Source organism: Pelodiscus sinensis, unplaced genomic scaffold (genome assembly GCF_049634645.1).
Source record: "Pelodiscus sinensis isolate JC-2024 unplaced genomic scaffold, ASM4963464v1 ctg108, whole genome shotgun sequence".
Taxonomy (NCBI): Eukaryota; Metazoa; Chordata; order Testudines; family Trionychidae; genus Pelodiscus; species Pelodiscus sinensis.
The window spans coordinates 306,736-324,041 of NW_027465888.1; the positions used below are offsets into that span (position 1 = coordinate 306,736).

Below are 17,306 nucleotides of genomic sequence, written 5' to 3' on the forward strand. Positions count from 1 at the left end.
CCCGTGCATGCACTGGAGGTGCAGCTCTCCCTCCGTCACCGTGGCGGCAGGGGTGACTCCCTTGTGAACGAGGGTCTGGCCACAGCCCCAGTCCAGGAGGGCTCCCGCTGGCTTGCACCCCTCCTGCATGACGAGGCGGACCAGGCGGACGAGGCTTTCCCCCACGCGGCCACGTGACAGACACGGCCCCAATCCGTGTGGGCAGGCCCGCAGGACCCTCGGGGGGGGGGGGGGGCAAGGCCGGCATTCCCACGGCGCCGGGCGGGGCCCTCGAGGGGGGGCAAGGCCGGCATTCCCACGGCGCCGGGCGGGACCCTCGGGGGGGGGCAAGGCCGGCATTCCCACGGCGCCGGGCGGGGCCCTCGGGAACTCCCCGGGCGAAAGGCCAGCCTGGGCGCTGGGTGCCACCCTTGCTTTCTGAGGGGCCTGCGTCAGCCCCTGGGGGCTCCTGGATTGGGGACGAGGCAGCGGCGCTGAGGCTGGAGCCCTTGGTACCCAGAGCAAGGGGGCTCTCGGCGGCCAGCACGTCCTGCGTCCGTGTGGGCGCTTCCGGGAGGGCTGTCGGGCGGCGCTGGAGGACCCAGGCCCGGCGCGAGACGGAGCAGCTGGGGAAATTGTTCTCATGCGACTTGCTGTACGATTGTGAAGGCCAGGACTAGACCAGAGTTTAGAGACGCTAGATCATTTCCTGGAGGTTCGGTCCATAAAAGGCCAGTAGCCGGGGGATAAAATTGTGTGCTTGGTCACTGTGTCAGAGGCTGGAGAGGGATGGCAGGAGACAAATCGCTTGGTCATTGTCTTCGGTCCCCCCCTCCGGGGCACCTGGCGCTGGCCTCTGGGCAGACAGGACACTGGGCGAGATGGACCTTGGTCTGCCCCAGTCCGGCCGTTCTCATGTTCTTGTGATTTCCTCCGGCAACTTCTGCTCTGGCTGCACCAGCGTCGGCAGAGGCTTTTGAGCTGCCGGGCCACAGCCCGAGGCGGGCGCCTGGAGGGTAGGTCGCGGACTGGAGCCCTGGTGGGTTTCGGGCGAGATCTCCAGGACGTTTGGGTTGGCCGCCTTCACTTGCCCATAGTCCTGAGCCGTGTGCGAGCAGGCGACAGGGTCTCCTGTGGTGCCGGAGGCTGATCCTGGCAGAAACCACCAGGGTGGGAGACCTCCTGGACTACGCCGGGGGGCTGGGTGGGCCCCTGAGCGCTCGCTCAGCGCGTGGGGCTCTCCACCCCCGAACCCCCTGCGCCTACTCCAGGAGGTGAAGGCGGCTTTGCCGCGGCGCGCTCTCAACTTCCTGCAGCGAGCCCTACAAGAGGGGACGCCCAGCCCCCCCCTGCAAGCCCCCGGCCCTTGTTATCGGGCCCCTGTTCTGCGGCCCCCCCGACTTCTCCACCTCTGGACCCCCAGCCGGCTGCCAGATTTGCAGCTAATCTGCTGCCGCGCCGCGCCCAGGGAGCAGGCACACCTCGTGCTCCATTCGCCACGTTTCCTCCCCTCGTGTCCCGCCCCGGCACCAAGCGGCAGGACCATCGGATCTGGGGATTCTGCCCATCAGATCTCTGGGGGAGTCAAAATCTGCTTGTTTGAAGTCCAGGGTGTGTATTTACTGCTCTCTTTTCTTCCTTTGGTCAGGACCCTGAAATCGACCATCTCATGATCACTGGTGTCCAGGCTGTCACCCACCTCCACTTCCCCTACTAGTTCCTCCCTGTTTGTGAGCAGAAGGTGAAGCTGCGCACGGCCCCTGGTCGGATCCTTCAGCCCTTGTACCAAGAAGTTCTCCCCAACATTCTCCAAACACTTCCGGGATTGCCCGTGTGCTGCCGTGTTGGTCTCCCAACAGGTGTCAGGAAATGTGTCCCCGTGTGCCTGTGTCCTCTTGCCCCCGTGTCCCTGTGTCCTCGTGTCCCCATATGTCTGTGTGCCAGTGCCTTGTATGCCCGTGTCCCTGTGGTCCCGTGGCCCCGTGTCCCGTTGGGGGGGTCGTGGGGGTGCCTCGCTGTGGAGACCCGGGACGGGGCTCACTGGGGGGTGCTGGGATCCCAGGAGACCAAGGCTGGTGGGTTCGTGCTTCACCTGGGGATGGAAGATTTGCGGGGGGGGGGGAACTGAGTCGAGGGTCGGGCAGAGGCTGGATCTGAGCTTGGAACCCCCCCGCACTGGGCTCAGCTCTGCCCCTAAGCAGCGGGCAGGGCGCCCTTGCACCGGGCCGCTGTGCTGTGTGTCATGGCCCCTGCACTGCCCGCGGCTGCCTCGGCGCGGGGAAACCCGGCGTGACCAGCCCGGCCTTAAACACCCCGGAGACCCGCCCCCCGCCTCCCCCTCCCCCGCCTCATTTCCCGGAATCGGCCCGGGCGCCGGCTGCTGCTTTCGGTTTCCAGCCGCCCGGCCCAGCGCGTCCCCCGCCCAGTCCCCCCCGCGCCCGGAGCCCGGACCTGGGCGCCCTGCCTCCTCCCGCCGGAGCCGCTTCGTCCCCCGCCGCTCCCGGACTGGCCGGGCTGCCCCGAGCCGGAGAGACGCGGCCCCGCTGAGCGACCAGCCCCGGTAAGCGACCCTGGTCCCAGCTCCCCTCTAACCGCTGCACCCCACTGCCCTCCCGGAGCCAGGAGAGATCCCCCTGTAACCACTGCACCCCACTGCCCTCCCGGAGCCGGGAGAGATCCCCCTGTAACCACTGCACCCCACTGCCCCCCCGGAGCCAGGAGAGATCCCCCTGTAACCGCTGCACCCCACTGCCCTCCCGGAGCCAGGAGAGATCCCCCTGTAACCACTGCACCCCACTGCCCTCCCGGAGCCAGGAGAGATCCCCCTGTAACCGCTGCACCCCACTGCCCTCCCGGAGCTAGGAGAGATCCCCCTGTAACCACTGCACCCCACTGCCCTCCCGGAGCCGGGAGAGATCCCCCTGTAACCGCCGCACCCCACTGCCCTCCCGGAGCCAGGAGAGATCCCCCTGTAACCGCTGCACCCCACTGCCCTCCCGGAGCCAGGAGAGATCCCCCTGTAACCGCTGCACCCCACTGCCCTCCCGGAGCCAGGAGAGATCCCCCTCTAACCGCTGCACCTCACTGCCCTCCCGGAGCCGGGAGAGATCCCCCTGTAACCGCTGCACCCCCACTGCCCTCCCGGAGCCAGGAGAGATCCCCCTCTAACCGCTGCACCTCACTGCCCTCCCGGAGCCGGGAGAGATCCCCCTGTAACCACTGCACCCCACTGCCCTCCCGGAGCCAGGAGAGATCCCCCTGTAACCGCTGCACCCCACTGCCCTCCCGAAGCCGGGAGAGATCCCCCTTCTAACCGCTGCACCCCACTGCCCTCCCGGAGCCAGGAGAGATCCCCCTCTAACCGCTGCACCCCACTGCCCTCCCGGAGCCAGGAGAGATCCCCCTGTAACCGCTGCACCCCACTGCCCTCCCGGAGCCAGGAGAGATCCCCTTCTAACCGCTGCACCCCACTGCCCTCCCGGAGCCAGGAGAGATCCCCCTGTAACCACTGCACCTCACTGCCCTCCCGGAGCCGGGAGAAATCCCCCTCTAACCGCTGCACCCCACTGTCCTCCCGGAGCCAGGAGAGATCCCCCTCTAATCGCTGCACCCCACTGCCCTCCCGGAGCCGGGAGAGATCCCCCTCTAACCGCTGCACCCCACTGCCCTCCCGGAGCCAGGAGAGATCCCCCTCTAACCGCTGCACCCCACTGCCCTCCCGGACCCAGGAGGGAAGCCAGGAGTCTTGGTGCCCAGCTCCCCTGTAACCACTGCACCCCACTGCTCTCCCGGAGCCAGGAGAGATCCTCCTGTAACCGCTGCACCCCACTGCTCTCCCGGAGCCGGGAGGGATCCCCCTCTAACCACTGCACCCCACTGCCCTCCCGGAGCCAGGAGAGATCCTCCTGTAACCGCTGCACCCCACTGCCCTCCCGTAGCCGGGAGAGTTCCCCCTCTAACCACTGCACCCCACTGCCCTCCCGGAGCCAGGAGAGATCCTCCTGTAACCGCTGCACCCCACTGCCCTCCCGGAGCCGGGAGGGATCCCCCTCTAACCACTGCACCCTACTGCTCTCCCAGAGCCGGGAGGGATCCCCCTCTAACCACTGCACCCCACTGCCCTCCCGGAGCCGGGAGGGATCCCCCTCTAACCACTGCACCCTACTGCTCTCCCAGAGCCGGGAGGGATCCCCCTCTAACCGCTGCACCCCACTGCCCTCCCGGAGCCGGGAGAGATCCCCCTCTAACCGCTGCACCCCACTGCCCTCCCGGAGCCAGGAGAGATCCCCCTCTAACCGCTGCACCCCACTGCCCTCCCGGAGCCAGGAGCGACCCAGTAATCCAGGTTCCTGGCTCCCCTCTAACCACTGCACCCCACTGCTCTCCTGGAGGTGGGGGACAACCCAGCTGTCCTGGCTCCAGGGCCGTCTCGCCCTCGTGGCTCCGTTGGCGTCCTCGATGCCCAGGCCCGCGGGCGGCGGGCGGCTCCCTGCCTCTGGGGGCGGGACGGGCACCGGCTGGGGCTGGCTGTTCCGCCCGCTCCCTGCCGGCCTCGGGGCGTTTCCACGGGGCCTGGCGGGGCTTGGACTCCAGCTCTGACCCCCGTTCCCCGTGCAGGGTCCCCGCTGCTCGTGCCGCCATGGAGGGGCCCGTGTGCCTGGTGGGGAACGGGGCGGACGGGGAGCTGCAGGTGAACCCCGCGGCGCTGGCCATCCTGCGCCCCATCGCCCAGCCCGTGGTGGTGGTGTCCATCGTGGGGCTGTACCGCACCGGCAAGTCCTACCTCATGAACCGCCTGGCCGGCCAGCAGCGAGGTGAGCGCCTCCCACCCCTCCCCGGGGAGCCAGGGGGCCGGGGCGCCCGGCGCTGGGTCTCACCCGCCTCTGCCCCCAGGCTTCTCGCTGGGCGCCACGGTGCAGTCGCACACCAAGGGCATCTGGATGTGGGTCCTGCCCCACCCCCGCCGGGCCGGCCACGCCCTGGTGCTGCTGGACACCGAGGGGCTGGGCGACGTGGAGAAGGTGAGTGGGGGGGGGGGCTGGAGGAAGGGGCCCTGCAGCCCCTGCCCGGGGACAGATTCCCAGCCCCCAAGGCCAGGGGGAGGGCCCCGCCCTGCACCCCTGCAGAGTCCCTGCTTGGGCAGCCCCCTCCTGCCCTGGGCCGGGCGCCTGTCTCAGATCCGACCCCTCCGTGCCCAGGGCGACACCAAGAACGACACGTGGATCTTCTCCCTGGCCGTGCTGCTCAGCAGCACCCTGGTCTACAACAGCAAAGGGACCATCGACCAGTACGCCCTGGACCAGCTGCAGTATCCTTGCTGGAGGGGGTCACGGGCTGTGGGTCTGGGGGGCGTTCCCGGGGCGGGGCCGAGAGTCCTGGGGACTGTGGGGCTGGTACCCCTGTTCCCTCTCATGTTCCCATCCACGTGTGGAATAACTGTTGTGACGTGCACCGAGGCCGGGGCGGACGTGCACCACCGGGAGAAACACAAACCCAGCCGTGGGCGCACGGCTAATCACCCGGGCGGCAGGGGACTCGCTCCTGGGCGGCCGCACCAGCTCGCAGGGAACCCTGGAGGGAGCCCCCCGTTCAGTCCCACGGGTGGGAGGGCCCAGGTCTGGCCCCAGTTTGAGTCCTCAGCCCCCGGCCCAGCTTCGTGTCGGAGCTGACGGACCACATCAAGGTGAAGGCGCAGGCCGGGGACGAGGGGGAGGACACGGAGTTCGTCCGCTTCTTCCCCGGCTTCGTCTGGGCCGTGCGGGATTTCACGCTGGCGCTGGAGATCGACGGGCAGCAGGTGACGGAGGATCAGTACCTGGAGCACGCGCTGGCCCTGAAGAAAGGTGAGTTGGGGTGCGGTGGTACGTCGGGGTTCCCCCACCTCCTGCACCCCCTAGTGGCACGAACAGACTCCCCCAGCCAGTAGAACAGAGGGAGTTTATCACTTCTCCCGGGCACAGCCCAGCACAGATGTAATGTGGTTCCAGGGCAGGCCTAGGATGCCTCAGCCCCCTTGAGATGGGGGAGCCTGGGCCCCTAAATCCCAGCCCCTTGCTTAGGCTGCTTCCTTCATCATTCCCGACAGAAACTACCCAACTCTCCTCCAGCGCTGCCCCCCAGCCAGGGGTGACCTCCGCTCCTTCCTTTGTCTCTCCCCCTGGGAGGTAACTGGTCGGACAGGTTGGGAGCCCCTTGCATAATGACTCATCCCCTGTCCTGCTGGGCCGTGCTACAAACAGCCCCCAGCGGAGGTCCCCCACAGCCCCAGCCTAGCAACCAGCAAGGTACCAACACTAGGTCACACGGAGTCCCCTCACGGCTCCCCCACCTCCGATCAGAGCCATGGGCCCATCTACCCCGGCGTCCTGCCTGCCGCCCCTGGGAATGGAGCCCCACCCACTCTACAAACACCTGCCCCAGGGAGCCAGCGCTGGAGGAGCCACGTGATGGATCTAAGCAGATGGGACGTGCCCAGAGCATGGGGCCCATCCTGGGCAAGGTCGCCCGACTGGCGCCGGAGCGATCCCTGGCAGGGGCGAAGGGAGCGTCTGCCAGCGGCTCCGAGCGCTGCACCCGCCGCCGGCTCCCAGCTCCGGTGAGGCCCCAGCTCCCAAGGGGCCGGCCCACACGTGGGGTGGGGAACGCCGCGGGGCAGGCGCCGTTTCGCAGGCTGGGGGGTTCTTTGTCCAAACGCGCGTGAACCGGCTGCTGCCGACGCTCGTGTCCCCGGCGCCCGAGCGGGGCCTTTCCAGCTCTCCAGTGCGCCGGAGCCTTTCGCGCTGCACCGGGCGGAGCTGAGCCCCCGGGCGCTGGGACCGGCCCGGCCCCAGGGCTGTTCCGTGCCCAGGCGGCTCTAGCCCGTCCCCTTGGCTCCCCGCAGGCGCGGGCCGGAAGGTGATGGAGTACAACCTGCCGCGGCAGTGCATCTGCAACTTCTTCCCCACCCGCAAGTGCTTCCTCTTCGTCCAGCCGGCGGCGGGGCAGGACATGGGCCGCCTGGACTCGCTGCCCCCCAGCGCCCTGGACCCGCGCTTCCTGGAGCAGACCCGCCGCTTCTGCGACTACGTCTTCCAGCACGCCCAGGCCAAGACGCTGAAAGGCGGGATCCCGCTCGACGGACACAGTACGTCCCGGCCACGCCGACAGACCCCGGCCCAGGGCTGAGCCGGGGGCCCGGGCCGGGGGGGCATTACCCTGCGCACGGGGGCTGTTTGCAGAGAGCAGGGGGCAGGTGTGGGGCCATGGAGCCACCTGTGGGGCAGGGAGGCCCTGGGGCCTGGGTCTCTCCCTTTGGCCTGTCTGGTGGCTGCCCCCTTGCCCGGCACAGCAGGGGTGGGACCGGAGCCCCCAGAGCCGGGAGCAGGAGCTGTTACCCCTGGAGCTAGAGAGACGAGGGTCCCCTCGCTCAGGTGCCCTGTGGATGGGCAAGGGGCACCTGTAACACGCCCACCACACACCTGCCACACACCCGCAACACCCATCACACACCCATCATCCTCCCTTCACACCTGCCTCACACCCACAACACCCATCGCACACCCATCATCCTCCCTTCACACCTGCCTCACACCCGCAACACCCATCGCACACCCATCATCCTCCCTTAACACACCTGCCTCACACCCGCAACACCCATCACACACCCGTCATCCTCCCTTCACACCTGCCTCACACCCGCAACACCCATCACACACCCATCATCCTCCCTTCACACCTGCCTCACACCCACAACACCCATCGCACACCCATCATCCTCCCTTCACACCTGCAACACACCCACAACACCCATCGCACACCCATCATCCTCCCTTCACACCTGCAACACACCCACAACACCCATCGCACACCCATCATCCTCCCTTCACACCTGCCACACACCCACAACACCCATCACACACCCATCATCCTCCCTTCACACCTGCCTCACACCCACAACACCCATCGCACACCCATCATCCTCCCTTCACACACCTGCAACACACCCACAACACCCATCACACACCCATCATCCTCCCTTCACACACCTGCAACACACCCACAACACCCATCACACACCCATCATCCTCCCTTAACACACCTGCCTCACACCCACAACACCCATCACACACCCATCATCCTCCCTTCACACACCTGCAACACACCCACAACACCCATCACACACCCATCATCCTCCCATAACACACCTGCAACACACCCACAACACCCATCACACACCCATCATCCTCCCTTCACACCTGCCTCACACCACAACACCCATCACACACCCATCATCCTCCCTTCACACCTGCAACACACCCACAACACCCATCGCACACCCATCATCCTCCCTTCACACCTGCCACACACCCACAACACCCATCACACACCCATCATCCTCCCTTCACACCTGCCTCACACCCACAACACCCATCACACACCCATCATCCTCCCTTCACACCTGCCACACACCCGCAACACCCATCGCACACCCATCATCCTCCTTTAACACACCTGCCTCACACCCACAACACCCATCACACAGCCATCATCCTCCCTTAACACACCTGCCACACACCCATCACACACCCATCGCACACCCATCATCCTCCCTTAACACACCTGCCTCACACCCACAACACCCATCACACCCCCATCATCCTCCCTTAACACACCTGCCACGCACCCACAACACCCATCACACCCCCATCATCCTCCCTTAACACACCTGCCTCACACCCGCAACACCCATCACACACCCATCATCCTCCCATAACACACCTGCCACACACCCACAACACCCATCACACCCCCATCATCCTTCCTTAACACACCTGCCTCACACCCACAACACCCATCGCACACCCATCATCCTCCCATAACACACCTGCCTCATACCCTCACACACCCACAACACCCATCGCACACCCATCATTCTCCCATAATACACCTGCCTCACACCCTCACACACCCACAACACCCATCACACACCCATCATCCTCCCTTAACACACCTGCCACACACCCACAACACCCATCGCACACCCATCATCCTCCCATAACACACCTGCCTCACACCCTCACACACCCACAACACCCATCACACACCCATCATTCTCCCATAACACACCTGCCACACACCCACAACACCCATCGCACACCCATCATCCTCCCATAACACACCTGCCTCACACCCTCACACACCCACAACACCCATCACACACCCATCATCCTCCCTTAACACACCTGCCAGACACCCACAACACCCATCGCACACCCATCATCCTCCCATAACACACCTGCCACACACCCTCACACACTGAGCTGTGGCTGCAGCAGCCTTGTAGCGGGGCTGGAAACGGGGTTCTCCAGCATTTTGGGTCCTCCTGCGCCCGGCGTCGGATTGGGACGGGCGAGGCTCCCGCCCGGGCGGTCTGCGGGTGAAGGGCCCGGCCGCGGCCCGGCTCAGAGGATGCTCGTTCCCAGCCGCTGGTGGTTCGAATCCCGGACGGGCCCCGTTGGGCTGGGGTCTCCCGAGCTACAAGCAGGAGCCGCCCAGCCCCTGGGGGTCGACACGCTCCCCACGGGGCGCCAGGCGCTGTGCAGACGCATCGTCCCCTCCCCCCAGGGTTCAGCTCCTTGGTGCAGAGCTACGTGGACACCATCCGCAGCGGGCGGGTGCCCTGCCTGGACAACGCGGTGACGGCCTTGGCCGCCATCGAGAACGAGGGGGCGCTCCAGGACGCGCTGGCGCACTACGAGGCCGGGATGGTGGCGCTGCCGCTGCCGGCCGGGCTGGGCGAGCTCTCGGAGGCGCACGGGGCGTGCGAGGCGGGCGCCCTGCAGCTCTTCATGCAGCGCTCCTTCAAGGACGAGGGCCAGGCCTTCCAGAAGCGGCTGGTGGTAGGTGGGGGCGTCCCGGCCAGGGCAGTGCTGCTGGGGGGATCTGCACCCAGGGGCTCGCTGGGCACCCGTGGGGGGCAGGGCCCTTTGTGCCGCTTGCTGCACGGGTACCGGCCAATCCCGGGTGACCTGACTGGTCTGTAGACCCTTGGCTCTCCCATCCCCCGACGGGCCACGGAGCCCTTGGCTCTCCCATCCCTCGACGAGCCACGGAGCCCTTGGCTCTCCCATCCCCCGACGGGCCACGGAGCCCTTGGCTTTCCCATCCCCCGACGGGCCACGGAGCCCTTGGCTCTCCCATCCCCCGACGGGCCACGGAGCCCTTGGCTTTCCCATCCCCCGATGGGCCACGGAGCCCTTGGCTCTTCCATCCCCCGACGGGCCACGGAGCCCTTGGCTCTCCTATCCCCCGACGGGCCACGGAGCCCTTGGCTCTCCCATCCCCCGACGGGCCACGGAGCCCTTGGCTCTCCCATCCCCCGACGGGCCACGGAGCCCTTGGCTCTCCCATCCCCCGACGGGCCAGGGAGCCCTTGGCTCTCCCATCCCCCGACGGGCCAGGGAGCCCTTGGCTCTCCCATCCCCCGACGGGCCAGGGAGCCCTTGGCTCTCCCATCCCCCGACGGGCCACGGAGCCCTTGGCTCTCCCATCCCCCGACGGGCCACGGAGCCCTTGGCTCTCCCATCGCCCGACGGGCCACAGAGCCCTTGGCTCTCCCATCCCTTGATGCTCCAGTGGTCTCCGGCCAGGTGCAGGCCCCAGCCAGAGGAGGCAAGAGGGCTCCGGAGCCCAGCCTGGCTCGGCTCTGCAATGACCTTTCTCCCGTTCCCTGCCCAGGCCGGGCTATCGGAGCGCTACGCAGAGATCCTGGCCAACAACGAGGCCGTGTCGGAGCAGACCTGCCGGGCCCTGCTGGACGAGCTCTCGGCTGCCATGCGGCAGAACCTCAGCGCCGGGGTCTACTCCCAGCCCGGCGGGTACCAGGCCTACACCAGGGACCAGAACCTGGTGGTGCAGAATTACCGGGAGAAGCCCAACAAAGGGGTCAAGGTGAGTGGCTGAAAGTGGCTCCCCCCACCCAGTTACACAGCCAGCGCGGCTCCCCGGGAAGGAGCTGGATCCCTCTCCGGCTCATCCCCACCAGCAGAGCTGGCGCCCACGTCCCCACAGTGGAGTCAGGCTGCCCCTGTCGCTGAGCACAGAGCAGCGGCACGGCAGGGACAGGCCGTGGGGTGGCTGCTCTGACTTTGACCTGTAGTGTCCCTGTGGCCATGGTGCCGCCCAGCTGGTCTTCGATCCCACAGCGGGAGTTGTGGAGCCAGGAATCCCACAAAGACCCTTGGTCACCGAGCTGCTTTGCCGAGCGGGATGGTGCTGTGGGCCCAATCCCCATCCTTCCCTTGACTGCGACGGGCTTGGGCCCAGGCCCCGCGTGAACAGAGACCTGGCCCCTGCTGAAATGGTGTCGTGTGGTCATCGGTTCTCAGCTGCCTGGGATCCCTGTGGTCAGCTGGTCCGACCTCCCACAGCACAGGGCCTAGGGCAGCCCAGGCAGGATTCCAGTGTGAACAGGAGCAGGTCTCATAGAGAAACACCCCACATACCCCATGAGGAGAGAGACTTGGCAGCTCCATTCCACCCGCTCGCTTGTTACCTCACTCGGCCCCTCTCCACCCGCTCGCTTGTTCCCTCACTCGGCCCCTCTCCACCCGGTCGCTTGTTTCCTCACTCGGCCCCTCTCCACCCGCTCGCTTGTTCCCTCACTCGGCCCCTCTCCACCCGGTCGCTTGTTACCTCACTCGGCCCCTCTCCACCCGGTCGCTTGTTTCCTCACTCGGCCCCTCTCCACCCGCTCGCTTGTTACCTCACTCGGCCCCTCTCCTCCCGGTCGCTTGTTTCCTCACTCGGCCCCTCTCCACCCGCTCGCTTGTTTCCTCACTCGGCCCCTCTCCACCCGGTCGCTTGTTACCTCACTCGGCCCCTCTCCTCCTGGTCGCTTGTTACCTCACTCGGCCCCTCTCCACCCGGTCGCTTGTTACCTCACTCGGCCCCTCTCCACCCGGTCGCTTGTTACCTCACTCGGCCCCTCTCCACCCGGTCGCTTGTTACCTCACTCGGCCCCTCTCCACCCGGTCGCTTGTTACCTCACTCGGCCCCTCTCCACCCGGTCGCTTGTTACCTCACTCGGCCCCTCTCCACCCGGTCGCTTGTTACCTCACTCGGCCCCTCTCCTCCCGGTCGCTTGTTACCTCACTCGGCCCCTCTCCTCCTGGTCGCTTGTTACCTCACTCGGCCCCTCTCCACCCGGTCGCTTGTTTCCTCACTCGGTCCCTCTCCACCCGGTCGCTTGTTACCTCACTCGGCCCCTCTCCTCCTGGTCACTTGTTACCTCACTCGGCCCCTCTCCTCCCGGTCGCTTGTTTCCTCACTCGGCCCCTCTCCTCCCGGTCGCTTGTTACCTCACTCGGCCCCTCTCCTCCTGGTCGCTTGTTACCTCACTCGGCCCCTCTCCACCCGCTCGCTTGTTACCTCACTCGGCCCCTCTCCACCCGGTCGCTTGTTTCCTCACTCGGCCCCTCTCCACCCGGTCGCTTGTTTCCTCACTCGGCCCCTCTCCTCCCGGTCGCTTGTTTCCTCACTCGTCCCCTCTCCACCCGCTCGCTTATTACCTCACTCGGCCCCTCTCCTCCTGGTCGCTTGTTACCTCACTCGGCCCCTCTCCTCCCGGTCGCTTGTTTCCTCACTCGGCCCCTCTCCTCCCGGTCGCTTGTTCCCTCACTCGGTCCCTCTCCTCCCGGTCGCTTGTTTCCTCACTCGGCCCCTCTCCACCCGGTCGCTTGTTACCTCACTCGGCCCCTCTCCACCCGGTCGCTTGTTTCCTCACTCGGCCCCTCTCCACCCGGTCGCTTGTTTCCTCACTCGGCCCCTCTCCTCCCGGTCGCTTGTTTCCTCACTCGGCCCCTCTCCTCCCGGTCGCTTGTTTCCTCACTCGGCCCCTCTCCACCCGGTCGCTTGTTCCCTCACTCGGCCCCTCTCCTCCCGGTCGCTTGTTTCCTCACTCGGCCCCTCTCCTCCCGGTCGCTTGTTACCTCACTCGGCCCCTCTCCTCCCGGTCGCTTGTTACCTCACTCGGCCCCTCTCCTCCCGGTCGCTTGTTTCCTCACTCGGCCCCTCTCCACCCGGTCGCTTGTTTCCTCACTCGGCCCCTCTCCTCCCGGTCGCTTGTTTCCTCACTCGGCCCCTCTCCACCCGGTCGCTTGTTTCCTCACTCGGCGCCTCTCCACCCGGTCGCTTGTTTCCTCACTCGGCCCCTCTCCACCCGGTCGCTTGTTTCCTCACTCGGCCCCTCTCCACCCGGTCGCTTGTTTCCTCACTCGGCCCCTCTCCTCCCGGTCGCTTGCTTCCTCACTCGGCCCCTCTCCACCCGGTCGCTTGTTTCCTCACTCGGCCCCTCTCCACCCGGTCGCTTGTTTCCTCACTCGGCCCCTCTCCACCCGGTCGCTTGTTACCTCACTCGGCCCCTCTCCTCCCGGTCGCTTGTTTCCTCACTCGGCCCCTCTCCTCCCGGTCGCTTGTTTCCTCACTCGGCCCCTCTCCTCCCGGTCGCTTGTTTCCTCACTCGGCCCCTCTCCTCCCGGTCGCTTGTTTCCTCATTCGGCCCCTCTCCACCCGGTCGCTTGCTTCCTCACTCGGCCCCTCTCCACCCGGTCGCTTGTTTCCTCACTCGGCCTCTCTCCACCCGGTCGCTTGTTTCCTCACTCGGCCCCTCTCCACCCGGTCGCTTGTTTCCTCACTCGGCCCCTCTCCTCCCGGTCGCTTGTTTCCTCACTCGGCCCCTCTCCACCCGCTCGCTTGCTTCCTCACTCGGCCCCTCTCCTCCCGGTCGCTTGTTTCCTCACTCGGCCCCTCTCCTCCCGGTCGCTTGTTCCCTCACTCGGCCCCTCTCCACCCGGTCGCTTGCTTCCTCACTCGGCCCCTCTCCTCCCGGTCGCTTGTTTCCTCACTCGGCCCCTCTCCTCCCGGTCGCTTGCTTCCTCACTCGGTCCCTCTCCACCCGGTCGCTTGTTTCCTCACTCGGCCCCTCTCCTCCCGGTCGCTTGTTTCCTCACTCGGCCCCTCTCCACCCGGTCGCTTGCTTCCTCACTCGGCCCCTCTCCACCCGGTCGCTTGCTTCCTCACTCGGCCCCTCTCCACCCGGTCGCTTGTTTCCTCACTCGGCCCCTCTCCACCCGGTCGCTTGCTTCCTCACTCGGCCCCTCTCCACCCGGTCGCTTGCTTCCTCACTCGGCCCCTCTCCACCCGGTCACTTGTTTCCTCACTCGGCCCCTCTCCTCCCGGTCGCTTGTTCCCTCACTCGGCCCCTCTCCTCCCGGTCGCTTGTTTCCTCACTCGGCCCCTCTCCACCCGGTCGCTTGTTACCTCACTCGGCCCCTCTCCACCCGGTCGCTTGTTTCCTCACTCGGCCCCTCTCCACCCGGTCGCTTGTTTCCTCACTCGGCCCCTCTCCTCCCGGTCGCTTGTTTCCTCACTCGGCCCCTCTCCACCCGCTCGCTTGCTTCCTCACTCGGCCCCTCTCCTCCCGGTCGCTTGTTTCCTCACTCGGCCCCTCTCCTCCCGGTCGCTTGTTCCCTCACTCGGCCCCTCTCCTCCCGGTCGCTTGTTTCCTCACTCGGCCCCTCTCCACCCGGTCGCTTGTTTCCTCACTCGGCCCCTCTCCACCCGGTCGCTTGCTTCCTCACTCGGCCCCTCTCCTCCCGGTCGCTTGTTTCCTCACTCGGCCCCTCTCCTCCCGGTCGCTTGTTTCCTCACTCGGCCCCTCTCCACCCGGTCGCTTGCTTCCTCACTCGGCCCTTCTCCTCCCGGTCGCTTGTTTCCTCACTCGGCCCCTCTCCACCCGGTCGCTTGCTTCCTCACTCGGCCCTTCTCCTCCCGGTCGCTTGTTTCCTCACTCGGCCCCTCTCCACCCGGTCGCTTGCTTCCTCACTCGGCCCTTCTCCTCCCGGTCGCTTGTTTCCTCACTCGGCCCCTCTCCACCCGGTCGCTTGTTTCCTCACTCGGCCTCTCTCCACCCGGTCGCTTGTTTCCTCACTCGGCCCCTCTCCACCCGGTCGCTTGTTTCCTCACTCGGCCCCTCTCCTCCCGGTCGCTTGTTTCCTCACTCGGCCCCTCTCCACCCGCTCGCTTGCTTCCTCACTCGGCCCCTCTCCTCCCGGTCGCTTGTTTCCTCACTCGGCCCCTCTCCTCCCGGTCGCTTGTTTCCTCACTCGGCCCCTCTCCACCCGGTCGCTTGTTTCCTCACTCGGCCCCTCTCCACCCGGTCGCTTGCTTCCTCACTCGGCCCCTCTCCACCCGGTCGCTTGTTTCCTCACTCGGCCCCTCTCCTCCCGGTCGCTTGCTTCCTCACTCGGCCCCTCTCCACCCGGTCGCTTGCTTCCTCACTCGGCCCCTCTCCTCCCGGTCGCTTGTTTCCTCACTCGGCCCCTCTCCACCCGGTCGCTTGTTTCCTCACTCGGCCCCTCTCCTCCCGGTCGCTTGCTTCCTCACTCGGCCCCTCTCCACCCGGTCGCTTGTTTCCTCACTCGGCCCCTCTCCTCCCGGTCGCTTGTTTCCTCACTCGGCCCCTCTCCACCCGGTCGCTTGTTTCCTCACTCGGCCCCTCTCCTCCCGGTCGCTTGTTTCCTCACTCGGCCCCTCTCCTCCCGGTCGCTTGTTTCCTCACTCGGCCCCTCTCCACCCGCTCGCTTGTTTCCTCACTCGGCCCCTCTCCACCCGCTCGCTTGTTTCCTCACTCGGCCCCTCTCCACCCGCTCGCTTGTTTCCTCACTCGGCCCCTCTCCACCCGGTCGCTTGTTTCCTCACTCGGCCCCTCTCCACCCGGTCGCTTGTTTCCTCACTCGGCCCCTCTCCACCCGGTCGCTTGTTTCCTCACTCGGCCCCTCTCCACCCGGTCGCTTGTTCCCTCACTCGGCCCCTCTCCACCCGGTCGCTTGCTCCCTCACTCGGCCCCTCTCCACCCGGTCGCTTGCTCCCTCACTCGGCCCCTCTCCACCCGGTCGCTTGCTTCCTCACTCGGCCCCTCTCCACCCGGTCGCTTGTTTCCTCACTCGGCCCCTCTCCACCCGGTCGCTTGTTTCCTCACTCGGCCCCTCTCCTCCCGGTCGCTTGTTACCTCACTCGGCCCCTCTCCTCCCGGTCGCTTGCTTCCTCACTCGGCCCCTCTCCACCCGGTCGCTTGTTACCTCACTCGGCCCCTCTCCTCCCGGTCGCTTGCTTCCTCACTCGGCCCCTCTCCACCCGGTCGCTTGTTTCCTCACTCGGCCCCTCTCCACCCGGTCGCTTGTTTCCTCACTCGGCCCCTCTCCACCCGGTCGCTTGTTTCCTCACTCGGCCCCTCTCCACCCGGTCGCTTGTTTCCTCACTCGGCCCCTCTCCACCCGGTCGCTTGTTTCCTCACTCGGCCCCTCTCCACCCGGTCGCTTGTTTCCTCACTCGGCCCCTCTCCACCCGGTCGCTTGTTTCCTCACTCGGCCCCTCTCCACCCGGTCGCTTGTTTCCTCACTCGGCCCCTCTCCACCCGGTCGCTTGTTCCCTCACTCGGCCCCTCTCCTCCCGGTCGCTTGTTTCCTCACTCGGCCCCTCTCCACCCGCTCGCTTGTTTCCTCACTCGGCACCTCTCCACCCGCTCGCTTGTTTCCTCACTCGGCCCCTCTACACCCGGTCGCTTGTTTCCTCACTCGGCCCCTCTCCTCCCGGTCGCTTGTTTCCTCACTCGGCCCCTCTCCTACCGGTCGCTTGTTCCCTCACTCGGCCCCTCTCCACCCGGTCGCTTGTTTCCTCACTCGGCCCCTCTCCTCCCGGTCGCTTGTTTCCTCACTCGGCCCCTCTCCTCCCGGTCGCTTGTTACCTCACTCGGCCCCTCTCCTCCCGGTCGCTTGTTTCCTCACTCGGTCCCTCTCCACCCGGTCGCTTGTTTCCTCACTCGGCCCCTCTCCACCCGGTCGCTTGTTACCTCACTCGGCCCCTCTCCTCCCGGTCGCTTGCTTCCTCACTCGGCCCCTCTCCTCCCGGTCGCTTGTTTCCTCACTCGGTCCCTCTCCACCCGGTCGCTTGTTTCCTCACTCGGCCCCTCTCCACCCGGTCGCTTGTTTCCTCACTCGGCCCCTCTCCTCCCGGTCGCTTGCTTCCTCACTCGGCCCCTCTCCTCCCGGTCGCTTGTTTCCTCACTCGGCCCCCCTCCTCCCGGTCGCTTGTTTCCTCACTCGGCCCCTCTCCACCCGGTCGCTTGTTTCCTCACTCGGCCCCTCTCCTCCCGGTCGCTTGTTTCCTCACTCGGCCCCTCTCCACCCGCTCGCTTGTTTCCTCACTCGGTCCCTCTCCTCCCGGTCGCTTGTTTCCTCACTCGGCCCCTCTCCTCCCGGTCGCTTGTTTCCTCACTCGGCCCCTCTCCT

At 66.6% G+C, this 17,306-nt stretch overlaps 1 protein-coding gene across 2 annotated transcripts in view; it reads left to right on the top strand.

Annotated features, from left to right (window-relative positions):
- The first annotated feature begins 254 nt into the window (after positions 1-254).
- LOC112547317 (guanylate-binding protein 3-like) overlaps positions 255-17,306 on the top strand; it is a 29,045-nt gene continuing 11,993 nt past the window's right edge. The window contains exons 1-8 of one of the 2 annotated variants that reach the window (XM_075916048.1): positions 255-1,838; positions 4,597-4,793; positions 4,873-5,000; positions 5,178-5,287; positions 5,632-5,822; positions 6,860-7,102; positions 9,583-9,857; positions 10,696-10,908. In XM_075916048.1, the coding sequence (XP_075772163.1) occupies positions 4,619-4,793; positions 4,873-5,000; positions 5,178-5,287; positions 5,632-5,822; positions 6,860-7,102; positions 9,583-9,857; positions 10,696-10,908 (1,335 nt within the window). In that variant the 5' untranslated portion in view covers positions 255-1,838; positions 4,597-4,618. Of the gene's footprint in view, positions 1,839-2,117; positions 2,540-4,596; positions 4,794-4,872; positions 5,001-5,177; positions 5,288-5,631; positions 5,823-6,859; positions 7,103-9,582; positions 9,858-10,695; positions 10,909-17,306 lie in introns of those variants that run through there. The other variant, XM_075916047.1, reaches the window with a different exon arrangement.